The 23,646-nt window shown below is 35.9% G+C and overlaps 1 protein-coding gene across 1 annotated transcript; it reads left to right on the top strand.

Moving 5' to 3' along the window:
• The first annotated feature begins 1,222 nt into the window (after positions 1-1,222).
• On the top strand, positions 1,223-4,464 carry LOC121783576 (heterogeneous nuclear ribonucleoprotein 1-like). The gene is made up of 5 exons (XM_042181691.1): positions 1,223-1,538; positions 1,617-1,751; positions 2,054-2,286; positions 2,945-4,052; positions 4,167-4,464. The coding sequence occupies exons 3-5, from the start codon at positions 2,065-2,067 to the stop codon at positions 4,178-4,180; spliced, it is 1,344 nt and encodes a 447-aa protein (XP_042037625.1). The 5' UTR covers positions 1,223-1,538; positions 1,617-1,751; positions 2,054-2,064; the 3' UTR covers positions 4,181-4,464.
• The last annotated feature ends 19,182 nt before the right edge of the window (positions 4,465-23,646 follow it).

Raw genomic sequence — 23,646 nt, 5'->3', positions numbered from 1 at the left:
CTCGTCGTATACGAGCTTATCATACATGGGAATCAACGGTATATTGATGTTACTATTCTTTAGCGGTTCAGCCGCATCAAATGATGTAAAGATTGAATCATAGTCGAAATCGCTCTACTTGTTAATGCCGCCGAAGTTTGAGCTGGACTTTGGCTGACCACTGCAGACGTCGTTAAATTATGGATCGTCCATCGAACGACGCTCCGATGCATGAAACCTCATCTTGTTGGATTTCACCTGACGCTCCTCTAATCGCGCCAATCGTAGCTGGAGGCATTGAACCTATTGTCTCAGATCTTCGTTCTCGATGGCGTGCAGATCACGTTGTTGTACAACCTCTTCGTTTGGGAGTCTCCACGTCACCCACCACGAGCATCGCCACGTCCGCCGCCATGTCTACGTTAAGCCATTGATAATCAACCTGATCGTGATACCAATTGATGTAGAAGAGTATAGAGAATGACTGAACTAGTAGTAATAAAGAACTCAACTTATTGAGAACTCCATTGTATAGAAACTCAAAGTAAAGTTAATATTCAAAGTCTGTCTTTTTAGTCCAACAATGATTCATTTATATAGGTAAAGAGAAATCCTAAACTTATGGAAAAACAGAACTTAAAGGAAATAACTAAAGGAAAATAATAAAAAAAGCAAATCCTAATTTGATAGAAGAAAAAATAATTAATATTTTCCATCTACTAATTATCCTAACTAAAAAATAAATAAAAACCTAAAAATAACTTGCTTAATCTCAAGTCGGGCTGGAACTACATCATGTACTTTTGTAGAGTTGAGAATCCAAGTATTTAGAACAATCGTGATACGCCTGAAAATAAGAGACCGACGCATTTTGAAACGACATCGAAAAACTGCGGCATCCCACTTAAAAATACTTGAGAGTGTATATAATTAATTTGACCATTTTAATTATGCCCAGCAAATTAGACATAAAAAAAATTGCAATTAGGCCTTAATACATGGCTTAGATCACTACACGTCGAATATCAATTTGTTGGTGGGTGTAATTTGAAATTCATAACTCATTAATCCGATTTTAATGATCATAAACCACTTTTGCAATCAATCTTTGCAAGGATATAATAGGCCTAAAATGAAATTATGCTCAATGTGATGGACCAAATCACACTTAATTAAATCATCCTTCATTTTTACGATATTTTTTGAAAATATATAAATGCCAATTCATCATGCTTTCTTTCATCACCATTTCTTACGGGAGAGAGGATAGCCAAAGCCCTCTCCCTCTCCCTCTCTCTCTCTCTCTAGAATACAACTATATATGCGCAGAAACTCAATCGCGTACAACGCAGCATATATATCTAAAACCATCGTTGCCCATGTTTCGGTTGTGATGAACATACTATAAATATACAATCTTTGGGAATTCTAACAAAGACTGAATTTTGGTAAATAAGTAAAAGGAAAGAGGGAAGAAAAAGAAGAGGGCACTTCAGCCTTCCTGCTTCTCTCTAGAAAGCATCTCAGATCTTGAAATTGATATTTTTTCTTTTTATTTGGTAAATAAAAGATGATGTTTTGTGATGTATTCTTGACATCGTTTCTTGTCAAAATCTGAATCTTATTGATTTGTTCAGGGGTTCTGGATTCTGGGGTTGCTGTTACTTTCGATCTGTCAAAGATCAGATGCTCTCTTGTTGAATAAGAATTTGCAATTTATTGTTTTGAAGTAGGAAACTCCCCTGGTTTAAGTTCAAGTTTTTGTCCTTAAGGTATTGCCTTCTTTATTCTTTCCACATTGCACCGTTTCTTAGTGAATGAATTATGTTGTTGTGATGACTGAGTTTTCATTCTATGTGGTTTACTAGAGTTGAATTGTGATATGAAATAGATTAGTTACTGGTGTAGTTGCTGGAGGATCTCTTGCTTGCACTTTCCTTTGGCAATTGTGCTTATTCGATGCTTATTGATCGTTTTGGAAGTATGGAGTATTGGTAGCTGTTGATGTAAACACTGTCTTTGAGTTTGAGTTAGAGGTATTAGCTGTAATTTGATGGTGTTGATTGTCTATCAGGTGAGCTGAGGATGGAAATGGATGCTGGGAAGCTGTTTATTGGTGGGATTTCGTGGGACACGAGCGAGGAACGTCTGAGACAGTATTTCCAAGCTTTTGGTGAAGTGGTGGAAGCTGTGATAATGAAGGATCGTGCTACAGGCCGTGCTCGTGGCTTTGGTTTCATTGTTTTCGCAAATGCTTCAGTTGCTGAAAAAGTTGTGAAGGAAAAACATGTCATAGACGGCAGAACTGTAAATCTCGCCCCCTTATACAGTATAATATAGAATTTAAATTTTAACTCTTAACATATGCAAGTGTGATGTTTGATGCATTTTCCTCTTATTTGGAAAGATGGGATATCGTGTTTTGAATACGGAATCAAGAAACAGCTTGCTGAAATGGCTATTTCAGCTTGATGATGCTAACTCATTAATTGTGTATTAATGGTATTTTAATAAGAAAGATACTTGTATTAGAGAATTTAACATTTCAAGAGGACTAGTGCATTTACGTCTTGATCTTTGCCCCCTTTAACTGTATTGCCAATGAATGAAGTATCCTCTTAGGCTTCCTTAAACTGCTTTCACACGTATGTATATTAGTCGGAACTTGTTCATTAAACAACTACTACTAAGTTATCAAATATCGCTTGTTGCATTAAATTAAATTGGTTTATACTCGTTTTTGTTTATTCTTTTGCAATAGTTCTCTGTCCTGCATATAACAGTTACTATTGTTTTTATTCGTGTTTGTATATTTCGCCACAACTTCCCTTTTTTGTCATATTCTACTCCTCCCGAGAAAAGTTTCTTCATTTTATAGCAGCAATTTTAAAAAATATTGAACTTCAATGCTTTCCTATATAAGTATCACAGTTGGGATGTTTAGTCACTGTCTTTCATTCATCAGGTGGAGGCAAAGAAAGCTGTTCCGAGGGATGACCACCAAAACTTCAACAGAAACAGTGGCAGCATTCAAGGGTCCCCTAGTCAAGTCCGCACAAAGAAGATTTTTGTCGGAGGTTTAGCATCAACGGTCACAGAAAGCGACTTCAAGAAGTACTTTGATCAATTTGGAATAATCACTGATTTAGTTGTGATGTATGATCACAATACACAAAGGCCTAGAGGTTTCGGTTTTATAACTTATGATTCAGAGGAAGCAGTTGATAAAGTTCTATTCAAAACCTTTCATGAGCTTAACGGGAAAATGGTTGAGGTTAAGAGAGCAGTTCCCAAAGAGTTATTTCCAGGACCAACACGAAGCCCTTCACCCGGCTATAACTATGGCCTCAATAGAGCAAACAGTTTCCTTAATGCTTATTCGCCTGGATATAATCCAAATTCTACAAGTGGATATGGAATGAGAATGGATGGTCGCTTTAGTCCTGTAACTGCTGGTCGAAGTGGATATCCTCCCTACAGCCCCAGCAATCATAACTTAGGACTGAATTTGGATTCTGGCCTCAGTTTGAACTATTGGGCGAGTAGGGATTCTGGTTTGGGCTATGGAAATGGGACGAACTCTTATTTTAGTGGAGATATAAGTCGGTATGGCAGTTCCAATGGGTATGACTTAGTCAGCGGTGGAAGTAGTTCTTTGCTGAGTAGTACGAACCGGAACATGTGGGGAAATGGTAGTCCTAGTTTTGTTACAGACTCTGCAAATTCTAATGATTATGTTGGAACTCGAACTGGAAATCCTGGAATAGGTAGTGGTTTTGGAAGTGTAGGAGAGATTTGGGGCAGTTCTCCTCTTTCTGTTAAAGGCGCAGAAGTAAACAGAGAAAATGGAGGCATTGCTGGCTCTACACCTTTATATTCTATGACAAATAATCTCCGTGGAGAGAATTTTGGGAACTTATACGGTGGACCATTTAATGGGGATCAGGCATGGCAGCGTTCATCATCTCTAGAACTCGAGGGATATGGTTATGGGCGTGAGAGTGGCGTAGCTGAGGTCACATCTGAAACTGCAGCTGGTTATGCCGGTGGTTATAGCGTTAGGTCAATTAGAGGTAAGCATTCGATTCAATCTCTCCACTCTACTATTTACTTCCTGATAAACATTTTCTTGATACGTGTAGTTACTATGTGATCTCACAAGACTCGACTGTTTAAATTTGAAACAGGGATCGCAGCCTAGGAAAATTTGTATGTGGATACGCCAAGAGTATATAGTTACTCCAACACCTGATGTTCCATGTGCAGGAGTACGTTCGATAGAGCTAGTTCGTGCACTTATTCAAGTGAACTCGTTACCATGAGCAGTTAAGAAAAGATTTCTGAAACTCGAGTAACTTCATATAGGTTTTGTTTCTTGTGATTTATTTGAATGCATCGCTCGTTTTCATTAACATCGGGACACCCCTTTTCGTTTCGTGTACTCTCTACTTGGTTAAAGTTAGTTATGCGTTTCAGTTTCTTGCAGTCTGAATATTACATCTTATTTAGATGAGTACTCTTTTGATGTAGCTTCTCTATTTTTGCCTTGTCTTCAACAAAAATGTTGAAGGTTAAGTTCAGTCTTAATTTCTTTCATAGAATTGAAGAGTATTTCTAATTAGTGGAAGCATGTTCTCACCTTAAATTTTCACTTCTACTCTTAATTTAACCTTGAAATATGTTGTGCGTTGTAATTTTTGGTTTATGTTGAGTCATTAATTTAATTTAAGACACCATGTCAGAATGTTCATGGTAATAAAATACAAAAAATATATAAAGGGTCAAAACATGCCAGACTTGGACAGTTGAAGAACAAAAAATACAGTTTCACAAAGTTTGAGTTACTTTTTTTAATGGAAAATGTTAGTCATTAAAAACTAACAATCTTCTAGCGCATTACATCAAAAAGGAAATTTTTTTCCTTTTTCAACATCGAAGTATTTGTACTCATAACTATCGAAGCAATTGGTAGATCTTCTACATCAAGGCAGTAAAGGAACATTTATTGATATTTCTCAATTGGAAAATATGGTTGCATCATTTGCTGCAAATGAAAACATAATAAAAGTTGTAAATATGAAAAGTATCATATTCTGTAATGTGAAATGTGATCTACACTTTTTAGTTTACCAGTTAAACGACATAATGTCTTTTGGGTTACACCGACTCATATTTCCAAAATTGATTGGGACTCAAGAAAGTTAAACTCATGACATGTGTTTACTCTGGGGATGGAGTTGTGACCAGTGGCGGATCCAGGTGGGGTCGGCCGGGGTTGGCCGACCCCACCGCCGGCCAGATAAGATAGGGGGAACTCCATTAGTTCTGGCCTATGAAGCCGCTGCCGACTCCACAGTGCACCGGAGCAGGAAAGAGAGCAATCACCATTCTTGGTGGCCATATGTGTAAGACGAGAAATTCACAGGAAGAGAGTGTTATTTGAATATTTGAGAAGAAGAATTCAAAATATGAGTTGCAGAGAGTGAAAATGGAATCACCAGTGATTAGAACTGGAAAGAAGACGATGAAAAGGAAAAATACTCATTGTGGGACCCGACTTTTGGTTTATTAATATAGCTTTTCTATATCTCTTTTGTTGAATGCGTATTAAAATATTCAAAATTAGTAAAATAGTTTTAATATTTCAAATTACTTTCTCAAATTAACTTTTTATAAGTAGTAATTAATTAACTGTGATGGCCTCCTATAGTATCAAATTAATACCTAGAAATTTAATTAATGGATTGATAATTATTTATACATATCTACTTGTCTTATTTATTAAAGGGAACAAAAATACATGATTTCATAATATTAAAAGGTTGTGTTTAATAATTTCATAAAATTTTAGTAATAAGTTATGAAAGACAACATATTATTTTTGTCTAATTTAAACAAACATCAAATATCAATTTTTAATATCGATATATTTGTCCATCTTACTACTCTTTATTCAAAAGACTTCTTATCGAATTTATAATTTTACATTAACACAATGAAGTAAAAAAAAGGATGCAATGTTATTTAAGGCGAGTTACTATTTGTAATCCATGTATTTCGACAAAGTATTAAGCATGGAAAGAACAGTTTAGATGCTGATAATATTTGCGAATCTGATTACTTTGGTAGGATTTATGAAGACGACAGCAGATGAGGAAGCAACAAAAAGGACACCATCAAATTCGAGAAAAAAGGATACCATCAGAGTCGAGAAATAATAAAAATATTTTTACTATATCCGACCCCACGAATTTTGTTTTCTGGATTCGACATTGGGCGTGACATAAATAGTTTGAAGCAACAATACATCGCAGACTTACCATAGAAGCTGAAGGAAAAAATTGTAGGAAGCCTTTGAGAGGAAGTAACATTTTACATGAAATATATTGAGACGAGGCGAAATTGTGTGGATCCAGGGTATATCCGAGTACAACTTACCCAACACGATATTTATATGGTATGAATTAGTAGTAACTACTTAAGAGTATAAAACTATAAATGGTAGAGAAAATAAATAGGATTGTATTCCAAAATATTTTTTGAATGAGATATGTCAAATCCCAATTTTGTCCCAAAATGACCGTGGTGTAAAAATAGCAACATATTCTTTCTTAACAAACATTATTACTATGAAACGAAACGGTTAACCACATTGAATAATTAAAATAAGACAAATATAATTGTAACTACGCTTAGCTGGTATATATTTTGACTTCCGTAACGTGTGCCATCCAAATTTTCAACAACCATTTTAACTATCATTTCACACAAGACAAACAATGCAATTTAATTATCCCATCAAATATGAATCCTAGTGGTGGAATAGAACTTTTTAAGGCCAAATAATATTGGGACTGTTAAAATTATATCTCAAGTTCTGTAAATAAAATTCCATCTTCTTTCTCACATAAGATATCTTTGCATTCTCTTGATCTATCTTCTATATTTTCACATGATATCACGAGTTGAACTATCTTCCGCTCCTTCACTCTTTCATTATTTTTCGTTCTTTCCATGGAACACTAATACACTATATATATGTATATATATGGGTTGCGTTAGTGTGCTAACTAATTTACAGTAATAACTAATAACTTTCAATTCTGTGTATTAAAATTATCAACACAAAGACATAATTATATCAATACAACATATAAATTTAAATATCAATACAAAGACATAATTTATCAACACAAGAAAGATTGATAAATTTATGACTTTGTGTTGATATTTTTAACATACAAAATTGATATTTAATTATTAGTTATTAATGTAAAAAGTTAGTATTTGATCACACACCTATATAGTGTGTATATATATATATATAGGTTCATGATCAATTGAGATTTTTTAAGCTAATTGAGAAATGAGATGCAATCTCAGTCACTCATTTTTATTAAATGAGTGGTCAAGAATTTGCCACATAGAAAATATTTTTACATTAATTAATTGTGAAAGGGCAGAATAGTAATTCTATATTTTTTTAAGATTACCGCTCACCCACCCCCACATTCCCTGCCACACCATCGAATTTCCCCTCAAAACCTCCCCCCTCCGCCGCCGCACCACACACCTCCACCCTTCGCCGCCGTCGATGCTCCGGAGAAAGTCGTCGAGCTCGGCGACCAGATCTCGAACCTCACCCTCGCCGACACTCAGAAGCTCGTCGAGTACCTCCAGGACAAGCTCGGCGTCTCCGCCGCCTCCTTCGCCCCCTTCGACGTGGTGATCGACGACGTGCCAAGCAACTCAAGGATCGCGACGATTAAGGTGGTTAGGGCTCTGACGAGCTTGGCGCTGAAGGAGGCGAAGAAATTGATTGAAGGATTGCCGAAGGAGGAGGCGGAGGCGGCGAAGAAGCAGCTCGAGGAGGCCGGCGCGAAGATCTCCATTTTAGCGCGATGCAGAGGAAATTTCGATCGACTAATTTTGTGCGGTAAATGAATTTTGATTTCTGGTTGATTTCGTCTGAATTTGGAAATAGATGAGTAGATGCAGTTCATAATCTGAATTTGTGATTCAATTGAGCTCAATTTTCTATTTCAATTCCCACTGCCGAAAAATTTGTTTTGCACTGTGCTATAAACAAAAGCTGTTGTTTATTAAAGATAAACAAATTTGAATTGGTAATTTTAAAATTGAGAAATTTCATCATACGTTTGGGAATGGTAATTGAATTGTAAGAAATTCAAATAGATTTGGAATTGAAGCTCCGATTTGGAATTGAAGCTCCGCAAAAGCGTTGTTGCTTGTGTGGATCAGATCGAAGCATTTGGTGACGTTGTTGCTTGTGTGGATCAGATCGAAGCATTCGGTGAATCCTTATAAGTGTTATTTTTTAGTTGTTGACATTTTAATACGAGTTATTGACATTTGATATTCTCGTAATTGATATGTGAATTATAAGTGTTATTTTTAGTTGTTGACATTTTAATACGAGTTGTTGACATTTGATATTCTCGGTATTCAAATGTGAATTGTAAGTGTTATTTTTTAGTTGTTGACATTTGATATTCTCGGTATTCAAATGTGAATTATAAGTGTTATTTTTTAGTTGTTGACATTTTAATACGAGTTGTTGACATTTGATATTCTCGGTATTGATATGTGAATTGTAAGTGTTATTTTTTAGTTGTTGACATTTTAATACGAGTTGTTGACATTTGATATTCTCGGTATTTAAATGTGAATTGTAAGTGTTATTTTTTAGTTGTTGACATTTGATATTCTCGGTATTGATATGTGAATTGTAAGTGTTATCTTTTAGTTGTTGACATTTTAATACGAGCTGTTGACATTTGATATTCTGACTATTGAAATGAAATGACACTTATACCCCCGTGTTGACATAATTTGATAGCTGTTGACATTTAGTTAATCTTGTGGATTAGTGGCTGATATTGCATCTCATTTCTCAATTTAGCTAAATAATCTCAACCTAACAGGACCCTATCTATCTATATATATATATATATATATATATATATATATATATATATATATATAGATAGATAGATAGATAGATAGATAGATAGGGTCCTGTTAGGTTGAGATTATTTAGCTAAATTGAGAAATGAGATGCAATATCAGCCACTAATCCACAAGATTAACTAAATGTCAACAACTATCAAATTATGTCAACACGGGGGTATAAGTGTCATTTCGTGTTTTAATGTATCGGATTGTTGACATGGCTTGTATGTCTAGTTGACATGACTTATAATTGTTGTTGACATGGTTTCTATGTGCAGTTGACATGATTGTACGTGTAATTGACATAGCTTGTAACACAGTTGACATGGCTTGTATGTGTAGTTGACACGATATGTACCGTAGTTGACATGACATGTATGTGCCATTGACACGATATGCACCATAGTTGTCATAGTGTCACCGGCTTATATATCAAATGTCAACAACTTATAGTAAAATGTATCAGTTTGTATATCAAATGTCAAAAGCTTGTCAAAAGCTTGTATATATTGTCAACAACTCAAAAACAATTATTGTAATTAAAAAATAACAACTATTTGACTTAATCTTCTCTAATCATCATAGTATACAACTATGCAATAGCTTAATTGATAATTCCATAACAGAAACGGAGACGGAGTCGGAGGAGATTGACTCACCGGAGGTGGAGCGGCTGAGGGAGGATCTGTTGGACGGAATCGACGAGGATTCCGATCTCTGCACTTCCATCCACGACCTCGACTCGTTCATGAGAGTTTCGAGGAGGAAATCACTACATCTCCCACTTCCAGTCACGGATCCGGAGCGGCTGAGGAAAGAATCGTCGAATCGGCGTCGGATTGCGGCGAATCCGGAGAGGTTGAGGAAGGAATCGTCGAATTGGTGTCGGATTCCGGCGAATCGCGGCCGGATCTAGGCTATCTGCTCGAGGCGTCGGACGACGAGCTAGGGATTCCACCTCCGGCGGCGTCTCCGGCGAGGAAGGAGCTGGTGACGGGGTGAGGAGGAGCGCTGCCGTGATTTGAGGCGGAGAATCAGCGAGAAGGGTCGGAAAAGAGTGGGAGAGGAGATGAGCAAAAGGTGGAAGCGTAAGGGAAGAAGAATGGGAGGGGAGAAGTTAGTTTTAATTTGTTTTCAACTAAATTTACCATTATACCCTTTCATAATAAATTAATCTAAAAATATTTTTTTGTGGCAAAATCTGGACCACTCATTTAATAAAAATGAGTGGCTGATGTTGCATCTCATTTCTCAATTAGCCTAAAAAATCTCAATTGATCATGGACCTAGATATATATATATATAGAGGTGTGATCAATTACAAACTCTCTAAAATACAAACTATACAAACTATGTCACCGGAGTGTACAAATTTTGTCACCGGAGTGTACAAATTATGTCAACGGACTGTACAAATTCTGTCACCGGGGGTCGATGTCAACAGAATGTACAAATTATGTCACCGGGGGATGTACGGAGTGTACAAATTCTGTCGACGGGGGTGTCCAAATTCTGATTTTTCGATGTCAAAATGTTGACATTAGAAAAATCTCTTATATTAACCGTTGATTAATTGTATTAAGTGAGTATGATTAAAGTTTGTATAGTTTGTATTTTAGAGAGTTTGTATTTTATCACACCCCTATATATATATATATATATATATATATATATATATATATATATAGGGTTGTGATCAATGTCGAACCTTTTTTAAAGACCGAACTAGAGACCAAATATTGTCCATCCATTTTCTTAATCTTGTGGTTAGGATTAATTTACCATTATTTCATTATTTTATCCCAAAAAAACTTGCTGAAGGGTATTTTTGGAAATCAATATATTATGAAACATAAAATACGTGTTTACTCCTATCTCTCAATTCTTCAATCGCCGATCTCTCATTCAATCTTCATCGATCTCCTTCTTGCAATCTCCTTCGTCTTCACCGATCTCCTTCTCGTAATCTTTTTCAATCTTCATTGATCTCCATCACCGGACAATTTTGTTGCCTCAATTGCCTCAATTGCGATCTGCCTGAATCGGAGTCACTAGTGTCGTCATCAATTGCCCCGTCGTCTCCATCGATTGCCCTTCTGTCGCCATAATCGAAGTCATTGGTGTCGTCAGCCAAGAGTTTCTCTCCGTCATTCCAGACAGAGACTACCCCTACCAATCCCTTAATTTGCTCGCCTCCAAGCGCTTCGCCGAAAATCAGATTGTTTGTGAAAAATTAGTAATGATGTGATTGTTTGTGATAATAAGTAATATGAGAAAAATTGGCATCGGTGCTTGTAAAATTAGTAATGATGTGATTGTTTGTGACAATTTGTAGAAACCGCATCGGATTTCAATTACTCTGTACTGCTTCTGGCTTCGATCTGGTCGAATTTGGGGATTGTGTTGTTGATTTGTTGTTTATTGTGTTTATGTGTTTGTTTGTGGATAATGAGCTGCGTGTGTACTTCAATTTGCAGATCTAGCTAGTTCATGCATGACTTGTGCATTTTTTTTACTGCTGAATTTGGAAATCTTCTGTTTTGATTAAGAGCTGAACCTTTATGCAACCAAATCTGACTTATTAAAGGCATCATCTTCTTCTTTTTTTTTACTGATACAACAGCTATGTAAATTGCACTTGGAACACGGACACACACACACACAAGCACGATACATACAAAATTGAGAAGAGGAAGAAGCTGCAGAGCAGCGTTGTCTTCCTCAATCGTCGCGGTTGATTGAAGGCATTTCGAATTGGAGAAGAACAAGTGTGGAAATCGCCAATAGTTAGATTTCTATATTACTTCATTCAACTAGGATATTGCCAATATTTAGATTTCTATATTACTTCATTCAACTAGGATATTACTTCTTTCCGTTAGATTATTACTTCATTCAACGAGGATATTACTTCTTTCAGTTAGATTATTACTTCATTCAGTTAGATTATTACTTCATTCAACTAGGATATTACTTCTTGCAGTTAGATTATTACTTCATTCAGTTAGATTATTACATCATTCAACTAGGATATTACTTCTTTCAGTTAGATTATTACTTCATTCAGTTAGATTATTAAGTACTTCATTATTTAACTTTCTTATTACTTCATTGACTAAGTTATTACTTCATTTTCTGTTTTACTACTTCATTCAAATAGTTCAATCACTTCATTCGACTAGGTTATTACTCTAAAGGATTTTGGAGCAGATAAGAAAGAGTGATCACTACTTCATTCATACGTACAATTAATTCATTCAAAATGTATATCACTTCATCAAAATAGGTTTTTACTTCATTGAACTTCAAGTGAGGTTATAACTTGTTAAATGTCAAAATGTATATCACTTCATCAAAATAGGTTTTTACTTCATTGAACTTCAAGTGAGGTTATAACTTGTTAAATGAGGTTATAACTATAGGAATGAAGTAATTAATCTACTGGATGAAGTAATAAACTGATAACACTTCACACAGTCTATTCGCTTTAAATTTTGTAAAAAGGTTAAACAAATTCAAATTCAAAGTGGAATGAAGTAATAATCTATTGAAATGAAGTAATTAACTATTAGAATGAAGTAATTAACTATAGTAATTAACTATTGGAATGAAGTAATTAACTATTGAAATGAAGTAATTAACTATTAAAATGAAGTAATTAACTATTGGAATGAAGTAATTAATCTACTGGATGAAGTAATAAACTGAAAAACACTTCACAGTCTATTCGTTTTAAATTTTGTAAAAAAGTTAAACAAATTCAAATTCAAAGTGGAATGAAGTAATAATCTATTGGAATGAAGTAATTAATCTACTGGATGAAGTAATAAACTGAAAACACTTCAAATAGTCTATTCGCTTTAAATTTTGTAAAAAGGTTAAACAAATTCAAATTCAAAGTGGAATGAAGTAATAATCTATTGGAATGAAGTAATTAACTATTGGAATGAAGTAATTCAAATTTTGTAAAAAGGTTTCGTACTTCATTACTGTATTTATTTACTTTATTCCATGTGTTTTATTACTTCATTACACTCTGAATTTGAATTTGTTTAAATTTTTGACAAACTTTAAATTGAATAGATTGTGTGAAGTGTTTTTGTAATCAAATATTTATTAGTATTTATTGTTCATCCTATGAGATTCATTATATCATTGTAGTAGTTTATTATTCATTAAACTACTGTGCATGAATAAAATCGTTTGAATTTTCTCCAAAATAGTCAACTATTTCCACTGTAGGAGAAAGTTGGTAAACCACACCATCCTCATTGTATAAACCCCATAACCAAATACAAACTCTCCATTTGAAAAAAGAAAAAAATTACAAACTTGTCCAATACAAGAAATCATCCAAATTTGACACACCAACCCATCTCAATGGGCTGAGCCGTGATTCTGGGCACCGCCCATTTGTTAGGGCGTGGGGACGGCCCATCAAGTGATTGCACAAATGTCATCATCACCATGTCACCATGCCTCAACTATATCTTCCGAAACTCTTAATCCCTCTCCTCCTATTTGATTTTTCACCCCGTTGTGAGTTAGAGGATTTTCCCTTGTGTTATCTTCACCTATATATAAGAAACACATAACCACAATTCAACATTCGAAACATAGTTTATATCATCATTAAAATAGTTTGTAGCATTATCATTAGGTTCTTTAGTTCATTACAAGTATACTTCCCAGCTAAATGTACATACAAAACATGTCAGTTTATATTACTTCATTTCATGTGGTTATTACTTCATGAAATAAGTTATTTAGTTCATTCAATGTAATTATAAAGCAAAATATGCATACAAAACAAGTCAGTTTATATTACTTCATTTCATTAGGTTATTACTTCATCAAATTGGTTAGTTAGTTCATTCAATCTTATTTCCTAGCAAAATATGCATACAAAAAACGTTAGTTTATATTACTTCATTTCCTGAGGTTATTACTTCATCAAATAGGTTAGTTAGTTCATTCAACTGTTATTTCTTCACAAAATATGCATATAACACAGTTAATAAAATTCATACAACACAGTTAACTTCATCTCATGAATTAGGACTAGGTCATAAATTTATTTTTACCTTCTGGCATATGGATTTATTTGGCTTGCAGTACTGAACATCAAACGGACTTTTCTTGTGTTTTGATTTATCCACCGGTTGTGATTTAGCTACTGACCTACGAGTATATTTGACGCCTACGTTGACCTTCCTCCGCTCTGCTTTATGAAATAATTGGACGAAAATCAGAAACCAAATTAAAAACAGATGAAATAAATTAGAATTTCAAAAACTATAAAGCTTCAAAAGAGTGTATTATTTGAGGCAGACGTTCTGCCAGAACGCAATCACCGTCGTTCATCTTCCATCAACGATTTTTTTGTGTCAACCATTAAAATCAGCGGCTAAAGTATTATGCTTTGAAATCTGAATTATGAAGCAATGTTTCCAAATTATAAAGTAATAAATCACATTTAGAAGATGCATATCATTTTATGCCACATAATTCAAATGAGTCCAGAAATGAGCCAGAAGCACACATTAACCACATAAATTCGAAAAAAATGAAAAATCAAACACTAAATTAATAGCCTCATGAAATGATGTAATAACCTCATGAAATGAAATAATATCCTCATGAAATGAAATAATATCCTCATGAAATGAACTAAATCGATGATTTCTGTAGCCATACTTTTTGATATATTTCTCTTAAATATCAGAGAAGTAATGTGAAGTAATCTATCCTAAAATAATCGATTTATGCAACAATCAAATGTTGAAGTAATCTCTCCTAAAAAAAATCAAAGCCAAAAAATCAAATGTGTATTACCTGAACCAGACGTACGGCCAAAATGTAATAGGCGTCCTTCACCTTCGGTCGATGATTTGCGTGTGTCAACCATTTCGAGCGACACAGTGAGCAGAGCTAGCGCGAAGGAGATGACTATGATGTAGCTTCGAGCGGACATAGACATCGATGGAGTAAGAAAACTCTGAGCGCAAATCGACGGTGGCAGCGACGACAAATCTGCAACAATGGTTCACTGACAGCGGCTATGGTGAGGTGACGGCGTTGAAGGGGTGCGACAGCCGTGAGAGTCTGGCGACAGCACATGCTGTCTCATGCCGGCGACGACGTCTGTACCGCGAAGATGAAGATGCTGAATCGGCGGATTTAGATGTTGAATCGACGGATTTAGATGTTGAATCGACTGATGGAGATGCTGAATTGGGGATGATTGTCGTTGATTTCAGTTGAATCGGCCGGAGATGATGATGAAGATGAAGAATCGTTGCTTTTTCACAGAGGTTTTTAGAGAAGAAGGGGGAGGAGGTGGAATGTGAATGAGTTAATTTTTTGTAATCTGTGAACTCAAATTTTTTACCCTAATTACAAAATGACGTAAATACCCCCTCATTGAAGTAAATTATGTATGCAATGAACTACGAAAAATAACTCTTAATTGTCTAATCTTATCCATCAAATTTAAGATCTAAGGGCCCAAATTTGGTCTCTAGTTCGATCTTTAAGACTGGATTTGTGAATAATGGGACCCTATAACTAATTTTAACTAATTTTAACTAATGGGACCCTATATATATATATATATATATATAGGGAGATGATCAAAATAAGTATGTGTTTAAATCCAGAAATGCAGACCAAATCTTGGCCCTAGGATTATATGATCTAATGGTCAATAATTAACCAAAAACACGGAAGGTCATAATTAAGCAATTTTAGGTCATATTATAATATTTGGGTTTAGTGTCATGCTAAGATCGTTTTAGGTCATGCTTTGTTAGCATGACCTAAAAATTACCTAATTATGACCTAAAAGTGACCTAATTATGATATTGTTCTGTGTTTCTGTATTTAAATCTAGTTTTGCATAGATCAAAACCCTATATATATATATATATATATATATATATATATAAATTGGGATTGATCATACTCTAAACTCTATTGTTGTGTAAATCGTTCATTCCCTTCGGTACTATTCATGGCTACGTTCTTTTTTTTCACTTAAGAGACAATACCAACAATCCACATGCATTCATTCCATGAACTATTCACGGGTGTCAATTTTTTTTAATACTTTTTTTCCTTTTGTTTTATTTTATATATCACAATTTAATTAAAACACGAAATCAATAAAAATCCTAAAATTACATTTTATTGGAAGCGATAAATTACCTAATCAAAATTGTAATTACTCATTGTTATGACCAAAGTTTTTCTATATGTGTTCAAGTAGACCGTGTTGGAGTATCTCGTGGGTGGAGGTATCACGAGATGACTCCCGACGCCATAGGTATTCTCATAATTATGTCTTCACACTTGGGTGTGGGGTTTGTTGCAGTGGCAGAGCTGGACAAGCTGGGGATTTCCTCAGCAACCCAAATAGGAGTGTTAGGTCCTTTGTCTTCAATAGTCAAGGTGATGCATACATACATGATGTTGACAAGCACTTCAAGGAACTACAAATGCCCAAAGGGATGGAGGTAACGTGCTTATAGAACTCCAAATGTTTTGCAAATAACCTCTTGTTTTTGCGCAAAAAGAACATGTTTGGCTCAGTTGGTCAAGAAAATGAACAAACATTGGCCAACTTAGATAGATACTATCATAAGAGGGTGAGATAGTAACCCATCTTGTAGCGTCGATTGTTAGCCTTAAATTGTATCGACGGATCTCTACCCTTTAAAACACTGTTGAAGACGTTCGAGTGGTTAGGCACATAATATCATTACTTGATCCGGGGACACCAAAAAATGCATGTCAAATTTAAAGAGGGTAGTCTACAACCGCTTCTAGCAATATTGTTGGATGAGAGCCTTTGTGGCCGTAGGAAAGAGATGGTGTTGTGGTTTTAAAAAAATGACAAATGAAAAGTTCATCAAGTAACGAATGTGTTATATTAGGGTAGGTCTGTTTAGATTTAAAATTCAAAATTTTGAATTATATAAAAACATTACAAAAAATCGACAAGAAACTCGCCCACTTGCACCTTTCAAGTAAGCGACACATCGGATGCTGATTGGACAAGAGCGGAGAGTGTGGCGTGACAACCTGCCCCTCTTAGCACCCACGCATGAAGCTCATCCCGCCAAAAAAATAAATTCGTGTGATGAGCTCACCTCAAAGAGGACAATATCCAATGCAATCGACAATCCCGAACACCGCTTTCCACCAAGGCTATGTGATCCACAACAATCGTTGCAGATACTCTTAAAAGTGAGATTATTTCTTAATCACAATACAAATACTACAACTAATGTAATGTAAGACTTATCCACACCCACTACACAAACAATATTAGATTTCTTGAAATCTATGCCCAAAAATGATAGCTCCATTTACCTTCACATACTATCAAAATATACTCCAAGCTCATTTAAACAATATTCATATAGTATAATATAATGGCAAGGAATTATTTCATATATTATACTCCGATACCCATACATACAAATGAGATGGGCTGCGATCATCACCTATACATAGGTGATATATACTACTAGATCAACTTTAAATCTCCACAACATAACCAAAAAAAAAAAGGAAAAAATAAAAAATACGAAAGAGATAGAGGTGGTTAATTAATTATCATAGGCGAAGAGAAGTATCTATATCATTCTCAAGATTGAACTGTGGGGGAGAATGATAGGGTTTCAACGGCGTCCACGGCTCGGCCCGCTCCTCCGTTTGTGAACCCGGCCATAGCGACAGCGCCAGCTGGCAACGGGGCTGAGCAGCAACAGGAGGAGACTCCCGACTAGTTTTGCATTCGGACAAGCTTCTCATTAGCTCTCTCTCCTGTCTTAACTCTTTCATTCTCTGCAGCTGTCTGAACCTCTCCTGCAGTAGGGCGATGGAGGAAAGGGTACTGGTGTGATCCGCGTCGTCCTTGGCCATTTATTTTTTCGAAAGAATGATGCATACATATGATATGATATGATATGAGTAGCTAGGTGATATATATATATATATATATATAGAGAGAGAGAGAGAGAGGGAGAGTAGAGAGAGTGGTGCGAGAAAAAAAGGGGGGGAGAATCGGCGAAAAAGGCGGAAAATACAAGAGGAAGAGGGTGAGGAGCCAATTTTGCAAAGTACGAGCTTAGTGTTAGTGTGGGGAGGGAAGAAAGAGCCAAAAGAGGGAGTTAGAAGTAGCACATGGAAGGGGGTGTTTGGAGGAATAATAGGTTGGATTGATGCTCTGTCGCCTTGCCTAACAAGGCCCCTCTACATCACCCTCTTCTCTAGATGGGATGCATGTTTTTCTTCTCTCAATAATTATGTTTTTCCTTTCAACAATTTTAAATTCCATGCTTACTATAATGGTGTCTTTGAATATATATTTATTTTATGATTGTTGCTTGCATCGAAACTCCTTCTTATCCCACATTGACAAATTGGTGATCCTGATCATATATAAATGAGTGACTAACATGGCCTCCTTATAAGACCTCTTAAGACGATGAGTGATACATTTGTAATATAGTATTACAACAGGCCCAAGTTGATGATAAGTTTATTTGTTACAAGTATGGAAGTTCGGTGGTCATTTTAGCCCACACTTATTGCAAGGGCATATTGAAACTTCTTGTCGAATCCTGACTCTTCTTCAAATGAGTGGTTTATATCCTCCTCTTATAGGAGTTTTTTTTATTTCACATCGACAAATTGGTGGCCCTGACTTCTCTTTAAATAAGTAGATAACCCAGTTTTTTATACTCCTCTCTAACAAATTGATGGCCCTGACTCCTCTTTAAATAAATGGATACATAACTCTATCTCTTATAAAGTTTTTAAGGGGTGAGTGACATATCTAACTGCAGTTCCTTTTTTGAAAAAAGTTATTTCTCACATTAATATAAATATATTATTTTTTCTTTCCACTTAACATACAAAACAACACTTCCTAAAATCCCGTGTCAATTCCCAAGTGTGACATCTATTATGAGACGAAGGGAGTACTATAAGGAATGTTAATAGAGATAGGCGATCGAACTGAATTATGTTAACTAATAACCTTTTATAAGAATGAATAAGTCTATGTAATTGCTCACTAATAGCAAAAATTTTACTCTTTTTGCCATTTTCTCCCTATCTTTCAAATATTGCAATAATATCTTCACCTCCATTTTGTTACAAAATTAATTACATTGATATATTAATTATTAATATTAAGCAATAATATATCCTAGTACATTATTTACGAGTCTCTCAATTAAAAAATAGGAAAAAGGCATACCCTATATAAATACGAGAGTTAGTAGTAACACCTGACAACGGAAATTCATTGTTCTGATTCTCTATCGATGCTCCTAAAATGATTAGCTCCAACTCCAATATTTCATGTGGGAGCCTTCTAATTGAATTTATTAAAAAGTATATTATTATATTATATGGTGTGACATGCTTGGAATGTAGCTTATGGATGTAGCAGGAAAAAAAAGGGAAAAGGAAAAGGACAAACGTCAGAAGTGGGAATAATCTTAGTAGGTTATGATTCTTTGATTGAACTATAATGTACATGATTGAAAATTTAAAAATTAAAAAAAAGTAAAAGTGTAACATTCCCTCTACCACCTTGATAATTGGAAAAACAACAAAACATTCTCTCTCTGTATCAATCTTCCTCAATTCATGTTGTTGTCTTGGAGCAATTTGGAAGGGAATGGCATGCACAAACCAAAGCTGCAGATGCTGCCGTTGTGGATAGGATCATATGCATTTAGATTTTTATGTGGGAGAAGAAGAGCCCCCCATTAATTCTCTTTACATTATTTATATGTAATACTACAACATATATAATCCATCTTGGAAATGTCCAAAGTTGGTTGAAAATTAAGATTAGATATATATTAGACAATGCGTGGCATCTTGTTTGTCTGAACCCAGGTGTTTTACATGTTTATTGCATGTCCATATTGAAACATGTTTCGTAAAATATGACTTTCAAATTATTTATTTTTTTATACGCACAAATGGTTTGATACTTAGTGCATATGTCACATATTAGTATACAATAGTAAATAGATAACTATAGTCTATAAGTAAGCTTCTAAGCATGAAAAATGGGGGAGAATGCTATACTATTAACATGACTCGAGTCTCGTACGTTATGAACTAGACAAGAATCAAAATTAATTTTGGAAAATAATTAATGAACATATCATTATTTTAATTCTTAATTTTTTATTTTTCTTAACTGAATTAGTTAATCAAAAATCATCATCATGACTAATATACATCTGTAATAGCCGAAATATAGTACAAATTAAATGGGTATATGAGATATTAAAGCTTTATGGTTAATTTATTGATCCAAATTGATCAAATTATGCACTGGTATGTCAAATCCTATATCTGGATAGCCTCAAAAGCTTCCGCCCCTTATAATTTGTTACCATTTGACTTTGCACAGATTTTAAAAAATATACTCTCTCCTTCCCCAAAGAGTGTGAATTTTGGATTGGGCACAAGTTTTAATGCATTATTGGTAAAGTAAGAGAGAGAGAGATACAAAAAGTTTTTAAAGTATTGTTAGTGGAGAATGAGTCTCACCTCATTAGAGAGAAGAGAGTTTTCAAAATTGGAATGTTCATACTTTTTGGGGACGGACGAAAAAGGAAATAGTGCATACTCTTCACGGATGGAGGGAGTAATAGAAAGCGAGTTGAAAAAGTTAATAGCATGTGAGTCCTATTTTTATATATTACTTTTATAATAAAATGTGAGTGAGAATGCGTTGGTGGAATGTTGGGTCCACTACCAAAAATAGTAAAAATGAAATGTGACAAATTTTTAAAGACGGACAAAAATGGAAATAAGCGAGAAATTTTCAGGGAGGGAAGACGGAAGGGGGTAGTAGATTCCAATAACTTCAAATATAACACAATATTTTAGTTGTGATTGGTGATTGTTTTAGATTACCATTCCACTTCTATATGATCCAGTGTGGTTTTCGCAATGATGTTGGGCTTATACAACTTGGGTTTGGAAGTAGGGCAAAATATATGTTTCGCATATTTTGATCCATAAAAATATCTAAAAGGGACACTACAATTGTAAAAAGCTCCTTGTATTGATTTGACAAAATATTGCAGACACGTACCATATTTCGAGTTATATCCAATTTTTTTTAAAATATAAAAAAAGCTCTAACCATCACAGTGACAAAATATTGACAAACAAGTACCATTTATATCCAATTTTTTTCTAAATATAAAAAAAGCTCTCACCATTGAGCAATAGTAAAAAACACAAGAACCTCCTCACCAAAATAAGGCAAAACAGAAAGTAGAACCAAAGCAGAAGAAAAATAATAATCAAACCACACAACCAGCACTTAAAAGCTAAAACAGTAACAATACATGTCATCAAGAATCCAAAGGGTGCAAGAAAAGAGACAAATGATTAGCAAAAAACCTCATCAATGGTCTTCGGCTCTAGCTAGGCTTCGTTTATAGAACATTTAAGTTTTCTTTGGAAAATTAAGATAGATAAAAGGCATTTCTTTTATTTCTAGCAACATTTTATGTTAGAAAAAATATTTTCTACAATGAATTGGCATAAATGATTGGGGGACTATATTAACCAAACTAACTCGCCAGATTAATCGAACTCTGTTTAATAGATTCAGACATCTTGTATAGTACTCCGTATTTACTTTAGTTTCATCAATTAGGCCTTTATTTTGGATTTGAACTTAATAAATCATCAAATTATTTGTATTTAATTCGAATAATAGTTGCTTAGTATATCGGATTCGCATAAGTTAAGATCACCTCATTATATATTTTGAACAAATTTGAAAATTTTGTTAAGTGGCTATATGAAATATTTGTTCATGAATATTAATAAAACATCCCAAAAAGGCTCATTATTATATTACTCCATGTATGGTGGGACAGACTTGGACACTAGTGTAATCCCTCAATCAAACTCTCAATATTAAAAAAAGTTAAAAAGGAATAGCAATAAAGATAAAGGAACAAAAGATTTCTTTAGTTTGCGATTTCTTTAGTTTGCATATGCACAAGGGACAGACATCATAAGAGCATCCACAATAGCTTTCGCCCAGCTATAGCTCAGCCACAAATTCCTCCTACCACATTATCAGCACTAAAAATCCTCCTGTCACATCATCAAGACAAACAAATAGCCCAGCAATAGCCTAGCCACATCACTCCTAATTATATAAAACAAATAATTGACAATCACACAAAATACGGAATTAAATTTACGACATAGATACGCGAAAATTCAATAATATTATTTAAATTAAAAAAAAGTACATTAAAAAAATACATTAATTTAAAAAAAATATATTAAAAAAATACATTAATTTAAAAAAATACATTATTTAAAAAAAACCCGACCTCCGCCTCACTCCTCGTCTCCGTCGCCCCTGTCGCCACCGCCTCCGTCGCCGCCGGTACCCCCCCCGTGCCCCCCGGTCTTCAAATCGTCACGCATGCTCACAAGCAATGCGTGAAGAAAGCTCTTCTCCTCGGGGTCCTCTGCCGCCTTCCAATTTGCTAAGATCTTGACCATCTGAGCACGCGTTTGTTGACGCGCGAAAAATTTGAGATCCTCTGTCGACTGGCCAAGGGGGGATGCCGACTGGACCTCCTGGGACCCCCAGGCGCCCCCCTCTCCCCCCCCCCTCGCCTCCCGTTGCGCCCGCCTTTGACCAACCGGGCGAGTTCGGCGAGCGAACGTTGCTTCTTCGGTCAGCCAGCGTCGACACCTGCCCGGAACTTCTCGGAGTAGTTCAGCACCTCATAGCAGTTCCAGTAGGTGAACTCCTTATACAACCTGGGCTGGGGGAAGGCTTTCTCCGCTATCCTCCTACAGTCATCCTCCGTTTGGCCACTGCTCTGCATGCGGAGGGCGTTGGCGTACAAGCACGAAAATCGGGAGACCCCAGCCCTGATTCGGTCCCACGCCTTCCGGCACTCCTCCCCGTTGCGCGGCCTCCCCTCTGGGCAAAATGCTTTGTAGGCTGCTGCTATTTTGGCCCACATGTTGACGATCCTCTGATTGTTCGAAGTGAGGGGATCATCGCAAACACTCACCCATGCCTTGGACAGCGCGACGTTCTCCGCATCCGTCCACCTCCTCCGTACCGAGCAGTCGTCCTCAACCGGCTGCGACGACTCGCCGACCCTCTTGCCCTTCCCCTTGCCCTTCCCCTTTGGGTGGCCCCGACCCCGCCCTACTCCTCCCGTTTGAACGGGAGTTTCCGGAACACCGAGAAGATCAAACCCCAACTCCTCTAAGGAGAAAGTCTCATATTGCGTGAACTGCGCCTCCGCTGGGGTCGATGTGTGCGAAGACGCAGTCGAAAAATCAAAACTGGGGCGATAGACGTTCCCCCCCCGACGTCCCCTGCGTCGCCGGTATCCCCCCTCCCCCCGGCGTCATCTGCATCCCGGGTGCCCACCCCGGCATCGCCGGTAACCCCCCCGGCTGCCATCCCAAGCATTATCTGCTGCCACGGGTACATGTTGTAGTACCCGGGCATCGGACCCCATACACACGGGTACCGGTGGAGTTTGAGACCCGCTCGTCATTGGAGTACCTTTGTTGTTGTTATCCATTTCACGTTGTTGATCTTGTACAGAAATTAAGATAGAGAGAGTACTCGTTAAAACAAGTGGTGCGAAT

This window comes from Salvia splendens, chromosome 21 (assembly GCF_004379255.2).
Source record: "Salvia splendens isolate huo1 chromosome 21, SspV2, whole genome shotgun sequence".
Classification (NCBI taxonomy): Eukaryota; Viridiplantae; Streptophyta; class Magnoliopsida; order Lamiales; family Lamiaceae; genus Salvia; species Salvia splendens.
Note: the sequence above shows the minus strand (reverse complement) of the source record. Positions and strands in the feature narration are given on the sequence as shown.

Excerpts from the sequence above, each read along its gene's own strand:
- LOC121783576 (XM_042181691.1), top strand. The coding sequence starts at position 2,065 with ATGGAAATGGATGCTGGGAAGCTGTTTATTGGTGGGATTTCGTGGGAC. Across the intron at positions 2,287-2,944 it reads ATGTCATAGACGGCAGAACT|GTGGAGGCAAAGAAAGCTGT; the intron begins GTAAATCTCGCC and ends TTCATTCATCAG.